General features: G+C 36.9%; 1 protein-coding gene across 1 annotated transcript in view; it reads right to left on the bottom strand.

The window, feature by feature from the left end:
* Positions 1–12,162, bottom strand: part of LOC100543835 (transforming growth factor beta receptor type 3) — a gene marked incomplete at its 5' end in the record, with an annotated part of 46,458 nt that overhangs the window by 15,461 nt on the left and 18,835 nt on the right. Inside the window, one exon of the mRNA XM_019618350.1 lies at positions 1,834–2,017. Within this exon, the coding sequence (XP_019473895.1) occupies positions 1,834–2,017 (184 nt within the window). The remainder of the gene's footprint in view (positions 1–1,833; positions 2,018–12,162) is intronic.

Here is a 12,162-nt window from a genome sequence, read left to right as displayed (position 1 = left end):
TTCGGCCAAAAAGTCTAAATCAAATATGGTTACAGTTGAGCTAGTTTGTAGGAGCCTTCTCAGAAACTGATGTTGGTTGCTTGCCAAGTTCCATTTTGTGTACTTAACTCCTAATTAAACTGTGTTTAAATATACTCTAAACATGATGCAAAGCTCTCATATTTAGCTGTTTTGTTTGACTGGAGATGAGCAAATCAACAAACAATTTTATATGTTTTTTGATGTATCTAATTGAATGCTTATCTCTGTAACATAGAGACCACTACTCCCATACATATGTTCCAAGAGCACTTTAATAACCTAATAAATGTATTTCTGAATGATCTTCTGGCATTAAAATACAAGACTGGTGCCAAGCAGAACAAAAATCATGCAGGGGAATCCTTTACAAATTTGGCAGGTTTTGGATAAAACCAACACAGCCATGCTCTGATTTGGGGGACAAGCTTACACTTCAAGAAATCTAATGATCGTATACAGGTGGTGAGGATTAGGTGTTTTTGCCACAGAAGACGTTGGGTTTGGTTTTTGCTTTTTTTTTGCTAGCCAACTAGTTCTACTCTGCAGGAGTTTCTCTAGAAATACTGCCGAACTGCTACTAAGTTAAAAAGTCTGCTGGTGCTAGTCAATGCTCAGTACCTTTGTTAAAAGTGTTCTACTGATTTCTAATATTTCAGAACAGCTGGATCTCTAGCTGCAATGCAAAGAACAGTTCCAATTCACTTTTACCAGCTTTTATCCTCATTACATTCAGTTTAGCCTAGACTTGAATGACATCTTCAAAGAACTAAAAGAACACTGAAACAGGCCATTAAGTAATGAACACTGAAATCTTAGGACAACTCATGCCTGCAAATGAAGCAAATTTCACCCCTCATTATCTCATACTATAATGGAAAGTTGCTTTTGCTGATAAATTTCTTCTGCCATCTATATATGTTCCAGAAAATAAATTTGAATAAAGATAAGTAGTTTATAAAACTCTTCTAAACCAACAGCCTTATTCCAAGATCATAGTGAAGAGAAAAGCTGTGCCTGTTGTATCACCATGGTTTAAGAACAGCTCAGATACAAATCTCTTGCAGAAGATATCCTTAGCATGATAATGTAAGCATGAGCCAGAAGCTACTGCATAGATTCATATTTTTATATTTTTCTGATATTGTTCAGCTGCACAGATACAGCTAAAGCCCCACCCTAACATGGGCCATGAAATCCCTCAGGCACTGGAGTACTTTCCCGGCTCCGTTTAGCCCAGCTCATAGGGATAGGAAATCTTGATCCTCAGGGTAAAAATACACAAAGACATCAGATCAGACTGAGGTGACCTATCTGCATGAGAAAGACAATAAATTTTTGCTCAGAGTAGCCTGTATCTTTATACAAGGGAATAAGAAAAACAAAAGACAACTCAGGTATTTCTAGAAATAGCCCTCAGAAAGTTTCTAGAAACTTTCCTCAGGTTCTACACTTGAATCTTGAAGGCACCCAAACAATCACCCTGAGTAGTATATTTCTTTTAAAATGTGAATTTTTTTTCTTGTAAGATTATAGCCAATGATCTTGTACCTGCATTTATAAGCATAAAATTATGGCACCAAAATTCATTTAAAAACTGACTAAACCTAAACCTAACGTCTGGTCCTTAGACTTGATTTTATTTCTCTGCCTTATCCTCTTCATAACATATCTCTTTGGAAAATGAGAGGTTTGTTTAACAATCAAAATCAAAAAACAATGAAATAATATGGCAGTTAAATTTATTCTCAAGATTGAGAAGTTCCAATATTCCTGTTGAGTTTTGTTTGCCAGTTTTCTTTTTGTTTGTTTTACCTTCTCCTACTTTAATATAGATGTTTCTTGATATTTTGAGTTCGGTGAAAGACGTTACTGCTCCATATTCCTTCTGGGCCCACTGTAACAGATGTTCGTTTCTCTCAGGAAAATTCTTTTCTTCCATTTCTGCTGACAAAGAGAAATTTCCCTTCTCGAACCAAACAATGGAACCTGAAGACACCTGATGAAAATAAAAACACAATTTTAATGCAGTACACTTATCCACACAGACATGCAGTCCGTTTAAGCAACGTAATCTGGCACACCCAAATTAGATGCATGTTTACAGCTTACTTCCAACTTCATGCCTAAATTTCATGCATTTTAACAACTGCATAATGATTAATTTGCAGAGATTTACTTTAATGTATTTGTTTTAAACAGCACAGCGTTTCCAACTATCATTCGGCTGGAGTGCATATGGCAGCTGAATCAAAGGGTCTCTGAACCACTCTCATGTCAGCTGCTGACAGTAGTATAATAATGCTGCACGTAATCTGAATAGGAGAAGGGGGGAGCAGGAAGACAGCAAGGAAATGGGAGAGGGTTAAAAAACAGAGACCAGGTAAGTGAAGGGAGAGAAGTATGTGAAGCTCAATAAACCTGATTTGGAAGTAACTTCCAAATCAGAAAGAACATGAGGTTTCAAGTACAGTGAAAAGACTAATGGAGAGACACGGTAAGAAATGAGACAGGCTACAGAAATATACACTGCTGCTTTACTCAGAGTAAGAAAAGAAATGCTTTGATCTAGCACATAAAGCAGATGATTTGCATCTTCAGAAAAATCATTATCAATAGGTTGTATTAACTTACGTCTTGGCCAGAAAAACTAAAACAGTGCTTAAAATTGTCAAAATATAGAGTGTATGAGTTCTTGCACCTGAGTACAAGTCAGACAGAAGCCTGAAGGCAGAAAATATCCCAATATTAATATATACTGCTGCAACATCAAGGCTTTCTAGTAAACTTAATTTATTTGTTAAAAAAGTGTATTACTTCCTTGAATTCAAAACTAACAGCGTTGATCAAAAGAGTAAAAAGCACAGTGCAACAATTTCCAACCCCTTCTGAGTATTATTTACACGCTATCACAGGATAATGGTGATAAGTATCCCTCTACCCTTTTAAACAATTTATCAATAGCAATTATTTAAACAAATTATATGAAGTCAAGCTCCAATTAGATAAAATTAACTAATAGCAACCAGCCATTATCTTCTCTGTATCTACTGTTCACAACACTATTTTGTGATGTTCTATATCAGCTTGTTTAGCACATACAAGTATTTGTCTAAGCAAACATATAAATTATGCCCTTTGGCATGTGGAAGGAATTTCAAAAGTTCTTCTCCATGCTTCCAGCTAATATGTTGGCATTTATTATCCACGTATCACACTCTGCTCAATAGAAGATGTTTTTCTCCCCACCAGAATAGCATTCAAAGTTTAAACTAATATTTGTTTCAATTCCAAATGATCTCCCTTATTTGTTTTTCATATGACCATCAGAACACATTTCCTTTAAATTAGTCCTTATCTTGTGTAACACAGAAAATACCATCCTTCCCAAGTAAGAAAGTAGTCTACCATAAAAGAAAATCTAGGATTTTCCTACAATACTAGGAACAGATGGCAACATATTAGCAAATAGTATTCACTTTGTAATTCCATTACTTAGAAGCAGTTGCACCATGAATTGGTTTTCATGATGCTTCTAACATTGGATCATAGTGGGCCCAGTCTTACAGGACAAAGACCACACTGTCAGTACAAGACAGGTCATGTGGAGACAGTCTATGCAGCACCTCTTAACTATGCTGTCTTTTCTATCCAAACATATGGGACGTCTTTGTAGAGTCCTGGCCTAAAAAAGAAAATTCTCCTTTGAGTAAGAATTGCTGGATTTAAGGATTTCATCAGTTACTATTTTACAAGTATATTGGATAGATACTGGCATTCCACTGCCAGGAACCAAGATTCCTTAACTGTCTCAAAAAATTCCTACAGTGCATCTAAGAGTGACAGCAATTGATGTTCATTTGCACAGTTTATAATAGATGGTATTTTCCATGGTCAGTGTCAGAGAAAAGAATTATCAGTGTAACCTTTTAAGACATTTGAGGAAAATTTGAGAGGAAAATATTAACGTTTCTAACATATTGTCTAGAGAAATGCATTTGCTTGCAATAATGCATTTTCACTGTATTTTCTATTCAGGATTTGAAATATTTAAGTGTCTGTTAACAATAGGTTTCTTCCTCAAAGCTCTTGGTTTTCCATTTATTACTAATTAAAACTTGCAAATATTCAGCATAATTCTGGGGCAAGACAAATGTTTTTCCTGCAGAACAGATCCTATCAATGAACATCACACCCAAATTTCTGAGTCTTACTAGAGAGAAACTGGGAGACAAAAAGCAGAATCACCAAGAAGTCTCTCACTAACATCTTCAACTAATGATCATATAGTAAACATCTTTATGTAGACATGAAGCTTATCATCATTTATTTTTTAATCACAGACTGAAGAGTATTAGAAATTAATGGTTTCACTATTACGTTTTTAAAAGAAGTGCAGAGTTCTGCTGTTCCTGCCAATGTTAGGATTTTTACTACATGGACCTAAGGCAAGGTTAAGTGGGCCAAGCACATTATTTTTTCTGGAAAGAATTCAACAAACTCTTCCAAAAAAGGTGACCATCCCTGTTTCAACACCTGCTTCGAACATTAACTGTTTACTCTTCAGAAAAAAACAAAAGCAGCCCTCTTGGAAGTACTTCAGGCATGGCAGCCAGAGCATTCAAACCAAAGAATGCTTTACATGCTTAGAAATATGTCAACAATTTTAACATGAGCACACATTACTCAGCCTAATGGTTGATTAAGAAACCGCCACCATGTTCACTCTTATCTTCTGACTTCATCTTCTTCAGTGGTTACTTCCAGAGGTTGCAGAGTGGAAAAAGCGCCCCAGCTCTATTTCTTCCTGTTGCTGTGTGGGCATTAAAGATGATGGCACCAGAAACATCCCCCTGTTGCTGAGGTCATCTACACGCTTTGCCACATCTCTGAGGCTAAATGAGGAACTTCCAAGTCTGATGCAGAAAGTCAGTTTGTAGGCCCAAAATACACCGTCCACATATGGCAGTATTCCACAGCAAGGAACGCAGTTCAAAAGGCTCTGCTGTCAGGCGGAATGAGGATCAAGTGCAGCATCTTGCATTTGCTACCAAAATCTGAGCTTTCTATCAAGCAATAAAACATATTTAGGAACCTACTTTGATTACACACACTACTACCTAGATGTAACTTAGTGGTCCCCAGTGCCCACTACCAGTGGTCCCTGGGAGAAACAGGAATTTTCTTTGCATTGTACAGAGGCAAGGAAACTTCAAGAATCTCTCATCCTGGAAAAAAAAAACCACCTTTATGTGTCTCTAAAGAAAACTTTCCAGTCTCACAAAAATTGTTCTTGCAGTGCTGCCAAGGCACCTTGGGACATCAGCTACCTGGCGTTAAGTGCCAAACTGCGCAAATTACTGCTCGTCAGAAGGAACACCTCCGAACCAGCCGTAAGTCATCTCACTGGTAAGCATGTCACTACAGCCACTCAAAACAGCAACTTCTGTTTCTTATTTTACCTATTTCCTTCTCTCTTTAAAGTACTGTGTCTTTCTTTTTTCTTCTTTTCTTTGAACCTGGTATATTGGGGATATTTTTTTTGTTTGCTTTATGACATTTTAAGAATTTAATGTAGCTGTAACTCAGAACACCCAAGTAGGAAGCAAGCTCATAATTTAGTCTTGAGAGAGAGTCAGATACCTTTGGACATTGACTCCAAATACAAAGTTAAGGTTCACAGCATGAATCATTCCCTCCCCTCACAGCAACAGTCACTCACCAAGGCCCCTCCAGCACAAGTGACCAACAAAGCCATCCATAATGGCGCAAACAAATCAGCAGAAGAAAAGCAGCACCTTTTATGTTCCTAGATAGTGTCAGACCCATGACAGAAAATGTCAGAGAGGAGTAAACCCACTCAGAGTAGAAGTAAAAATCTTGCACAGACTTTCATAGCAGCCTACACAGAGTCAGGACTTTCTTCTTGGTAAGTGGCTGCTTTTGAAATAAGATGCAACATAAAATATGCTGCACATTTGTGCAGCATCTATCAGCTTTGCATTATTTCCTACAAACAACAGGGATAAGATGCTTTCAGATAGCAGTATATTTTTCTCAATTTCAGTTTGGTGTTCTCAAGTCCGCTTAAAGTCATGACAAAATTCCACTTCCATTTCTCACTGTTTTTAAAACAAATGTGAAAGAAACAGCATTATCTTATCTGCAGATTTTAATTCTGCTTCTGAAAAGATGTTGAATTCATCAACTATCAAAGAACCTGATAGGAATTAGAACCTTGTGGGATTACACTTGCACATTTATATGCATCTGGAAAGAAAATCTAGAAATTTTCCATCTAAGTTGAAACCACATCAAAGCAAGTTCAATTTTCAGAACCACCATAGAAAGAATCATGATAAAAAGGAAAGAAAAAAAAAAGACATGAAGGGTAAATCTGACCCCAAAGTTTAGGGCTCAGCAGGAGTTTAACATATACAGATAACTGTTCACTCACCTCACAGTAATCTAATACCATCTTAATAGGTTCAACACATTCAGTTGATCTGAACAAAATAAGGTAGCAGAGGCTTTTTCAGGGATTTTTTCAAGCTAGATTCAATCTAGCTAGAGAAGGGGTGAATTAAAGCATATCTAGGCAAGTGTAGCTATACTTTCCACTGGAATTAGTGACTGAATAACAACCTGTTGTGATTTATTATCTCTGCATCACTAACACCAGTAGTCTGCCAAAATGTGCTGCTTGCTTCTATGAACTTCCACTTGCAAAACCCCCATCAACTGAAGCAAGCGAGGACAGGAAAGAACTATGACAATACAGAAGAGACAAAAATCAGCACAGGAATCTGGCTCCAAACACTTCAGCCTATTGCAGAATGGGTCTACTCCAATCTCCAAGTGCCAGAATGTTATTTCTTTCCTTGTTCTTGCAACTTGATTTAACGTAAAGCCCAGGATGCACACAAAGCTTTTGTTGGAGCCATGACCCATGAAGACAGCCCACCCTTGAAGCTTAATAAAACACCAAGCACAAAGCGTGAGTTTTGAAAAATGGCTTAAATGTGACAGCCTTAGCAAACCAAGCTCAAAAAAAGAATAGGGCCTGACCATTCCATGAAAGGAGAAACTAAGGCACATAGACTTGCATAGATTCCTCTGGTATTTACCAGCAACTTGGGAATTTTGAAACATTTCTTTCCAAATGAAAGTGCTTTACACTGAAAGCAAAAGATACTTCTGTACTGCAAAAAAAGTCCCCTGTTTTGGGACATCATGCTACCACATACAGAATTCTTTGCAATGAACATAGCTTCATAAGTCAAAAATATCAATTCTCCTCTCCAACATTTCCTGAAGGAACTTTTGAATCAAAAAAATCCAAGTATTTAAAGATGCTTTACTAGAACTATTGTGCTCTTTCACATTCCACTTTATTGAAGGCAGGCAATGCAACACTGTTAAACATGTATTAAGCACTCTCATTTTCTACCATTTCTACTTCTGACAAAATTCTTCCAGTTGATTGCCAAGAACAGCTCTCACATATAGTCTCTGAAATTTCTGGGAGGAAAACAGTTATATAGACTAGAAAAGCATGATTTTGTCAGGGGGTAAATCAGGCCAAATGAGAAAGTCACTGAGGAATTTTACTGTTGTGACAAGCATAATAAAAGTTAGTTTACTAAACAATGCTTTTAATTAGACACTTAATGGTATTTTCACATTCCTTCCAAAAAGTACAGAAATGGTATGGGAAGGGGAAGGGGAAATATGAACTCTGCCAAGTGGAAAAGGGCAACCATGGGATTATTTCCTGCTACTAAGTAGAACTATGAAGATTTAAACAAAAAACAAACCCAGGATTCTGTAGAAATGTAATCGTCCTTTTAAATTCCTCTTTACACTGTTACACAACGCTGAAAATCTACAGCATTTTACTTTGAATAGTGAAAGGTCACTATTTATACTATATTTATCACTAGTCATGCACTTCCTATCCTTTCTCACTCCTCTAGCAGAGCGCTCTGTTCGCATCTGGGTCTGTTTAGCAAGTGATTGGAAACTTAGTCTCCTGATTTCCCGTTAAATTCTAGGCACAGGAAAACAAATAGCACTTGTTTTTCAGTCAGTTTTGTCAGTCATCCAAAACCCAGTGCAAGCCATAGAGCAGCTTGTGGTTTGGTGGCAGAGACCCAAAATATGTCAGCCATATGAAGTAAAAGAAATACACTAGCAATTGGCTGAAAAAATAAGAACATCCCTCTTTTCTTCTTAGAAATAAACAAATGACTAATAATTAAACTCAATCTATCACTTATTTTTCTTTACAGCTTCTTTTTTTTCTCCTCAAATCTCAAAACAAGACATGATCTGGTTTTGCATTTATTTTTACTACTGTTGCTTCCTCTGTTTTACCAACCTCCTGTAAGGTTATTCACTTCTTAAGTGCTTTTGCATCCATAACTCTTATTCAGCCAATTACCTGAATAACTAACTCAGAGAAAGAGCTGAAGCACCACATCCTGAACCAAATACTATAAGCAATACTATGAAGTAGATATTCAGACTTCTGAGGGGAGGAGAAGGCGGGGAATCTACTCTAACAGTGATTTCTCTCAGGAAAGCAAAAAGGATTGGGGTCCATTTTTTTCCATTTATTTCTGATTAGTTTCACGTGCCCAATAAAAGACGTTCCTAGGCTATAAAAGCAATTGAGAAAGCTAACAAATCTGAAGAGAGAAATCACTAGTGAGCAGCATCTGCAAAACCCTCTTTCTGGGCAGCTTCATAAACCTTCTGGTTTTCTGCCAAGACATGTTCTTAATAAACTGCTTTTAGGGAAGGAGTGAAATAATGACTTCGGGGGAAGGGAGGAAATTATTTTGTTATACAGAAATTTAAAAGTGTGGTGGTGGGAAAAGTCTGGTCAGGTTTTTCTGCAAAATTGGCCTGTAAAAGGATCAAAGGTAGAAGTATTTTCTGCAGGTGTTGTCTAGCTTACATAAAATTGAGATCTGTTGTAATCTAACTAGGCTAATCCCTAGTGAAGATGCACTCTCTCTTCCTCTGCCTCTTTCCGGTACAGTTCTGGCATCACTTCCTACTGAAGAAAAAGCAGTATTTAGCACAGGTGCTAAATATTCCCCTTGCTGAACTAAGTAGATTTTCCCATCTGCATGCTGCTCTTCCTAGAGGGGCTGATGGTTCAGCCTAGGAACTCTCCAACAGGAAGGGCCCAGTCCCCAAGCTATTGTATTTTTGTAAGAACGTAAGAATATCCAATCAGACTAATATGACTAGATACATCAGTAGTCAAAGTGGTGATTTTCAACGACTTAGGTCAGGCAAACTTCATGCACTTACACATTTCAGATGTTTTCAGATTAAAATAGCATGATAATCAGGTATGTTGATTTTCAGCATCAGAAGAATAAATTCAGGACTTGCTGTACTAAAATCACAGTAATTTTCCTGGCACCACCAACTTAACCCATCAAGATATGTATAACTCACATAGAGTCTTTTAAAATAATCTTATCTAACCCAGACGCAACATTAACGCCGTACCACACAGTCACCATCTACTTAATTTCTGTAACTCTCATGCAGAAATTTGCCCTTTTTGGCACTCCCACAGCTTCAATAATCACTCTCCATCCTTCTGCCTACTCCCAGGTAACCTGAGAGAACTCAGCTACAACAGGGGTCAAAGCTCAGGAAAAGCATCTGTTTTCTAATTTATTTTCTATGTAAGTACTTTTACTTAAAAAAGTATGCAAAGCACAAGAGAATTATCTGTAGTTTACAAGAACGCTTGTGCACTAAAATATGGCTATTGAAACACACCTGACCTCCTTATCTTGCACAGCACTGAAATATTATGTATACCAAACAAAGCATTACACTTCTATAATCATTACTGCATCACTTTTGACTTGAGAATACAGAACATGTCTATTTTACTTCTCCTATTTACTGGCTCTCCCTTCTCCATATTATGTAGTTCCTTTTCACTCTCCATATAGATAATTACTGTGTGAGTAACTCAGCTGAATGCAATTCAAGGCAGCTCAAAGTGAATTCATGAATTGCATTTATATAACTAACAAATGAACCTATCAGGAAAATAATTATTATTTAGATATCTTAAGTTAGTTTTGATTGAAATGCCAACATTTTTTCTTAGGACTATTCACTAATGTTTTGTCTGGTTTACAGATGCAGAAATCAGTACAATAACAGCAAAAAGGCAATGAACAAGCAAAGAAATCCCTTAAGAACCATCCCAGATGCCTTCCTCCAAAGTACTGTAAGCATCACTGTGCTTCCATCCATTGCACTGTTTGGGGAAAAAAAATAATAATTTACAAAGTACTTTGTACTTTCTTCTACAGTTTAAGCATGTGCCTGGAGGACAGATTTTCTCCACCATCCATTTTAACCATCTGCTTAATGGAGGACCTGACCCAAGTCAACAATGCAAGCTTTTAGCTATATGGAAAGAAGGTCAACTCCAGACTGACTCAGAACTACTACTGTATGCTCTCCTGGTCTTCTGAGTATATGTTGACACAAGCTTTAAATCTTTTCATTCTTTTCCACATATACAGATAGAGAGATAAAATAATTTTAAAAAATAATCAGCAAGCAATCTGAGACCACTTATCTTTGTTCTCTTCAACTAACCTTTGCAGTGGAAACTCAAACAATGAATTCAGACTGAGGGGAGCAGAATATCTTTCTAACAAGGATACCAAGAATATACAGTCATAGTTCTACTCTCTGCTACAACAGAAATATTGTTTAACCTCAGCAAACATTATTTTCTCCACCTGTACAAGGGTACTAACAGCATTTCACAGATTGTTTTATTATCTGCTCATATCCTAGAGTTACCTCCCTTTTTAGAAAGAGCTTTTGATCTTTTAATATAATTTGTGTATTTATTTATTCAAATAACTTCCCTGTAACGACTTAAAAACTTTATTATGGTGCTATACAGGGGCAAATTTAACAGTTAGTAATTGTAAGAAATAAACAGTCAGGACTTGGCTCCAGGAGTGTTTTCTTTACCACTAACAAGTCCCAGAAGTTGCCAATTAAACATTTTTACTTACTAACTAGGCTCAATCAATAAAACATTGCAATTCACAATTTACATACAGTATATTAATAAAATTGTGAATGAACATATTGTATGAAATGTCTGAAAGAGAAGCTGGAAAGACAATGATTATCATGCCTCAGGCTTCCATAGAGACAGACACAATAGTTATGACACTCCTATGGTATGCATGACACACATTCCTGTTTTGAGCATAGAATTCACAGACATCAAAACATATTTTTATATTTGAAATCCTTTATGATTCAAAATACCCTGTTTTCTGGCTTGTAAACGTAAGGAGAACGAACAAGATGTAACTGCAGAAGTACATGTATAAGCCAAGTATTTTCAAACAAGATGAGCCAATGAAGCCAATTCTGCATCCCATGCTTGTTAAGGCTGTGATTTACACACTGAAGCTTAATTCTCTGAAACTTATTGAGGGCTTTGGTAAGGAAGAAGGGAGAGTAGAAGAGGTATATCCATCTGCTCCATGACTCACCTGGAAGTACCTGGAAATAAAAACCCCTGATTCTGCAAAGAGGCAGATCACTTCTTCAGGTCAGAGGCTGCACTAGTGACTGCAGTGTGGCATGGCCTAATACAGACAAGCAGTTCTGCTGCCAAACTAGAGCTGATCTATTTCTTTGAGGGGTGGTACACCTGTCCACAAGTCAAGATTTTTTCTCCATTTCCCATAGTTTTCTGTGCCACATGATTCTGTGTTGTTTTAGTTTTCGAAAGAAACATATAGACAAAACAACATATATATCTTTTTGAACAGAGTGGAACTGTGGAAGGGCAATAGTCTATTACCACAGGTTAAGTTATTCAGCCAACTAACACAAGTCATAACTACTGAGAAACTGGTATACGAGGAATAGGAAGGTTGATGAGTCCCTGATAAGAGATTGAAATTAACTTATAATGTCTTTTTTTGGCACAAATCATTAGTGCTGCTGCTCAAGTTTTCAAGACTGTTTTTGTTTTCAGGTCTGTTTTGAGTCAGAAGAGATTGAAGCACTTTTCTGAAGCAAACACTTGGCTAATCGTACAGTTTTGGCAGCTAAGGCCTT

Source organism: Meleagris gallopavo, chromosome 10 (assembly GCF_000146605.3).
Source record: "Meleagris gallopavo isolate NT-WF06-2002-E0010 breed Aviagen turkey brand Nicholas breeding stock chromosome 10, Turkey_5.1, whole genome shotgun sequence".
NCBI classification, from domain to species: Eukaryota; Metazoa; Chordata; class Aves; order Galliformes; family Phasianidae; genus Meleagris; species Meleagris gallopavo.
This window is presented reverse-complemented; position numbering and strand designations above follow the sequence as displayed.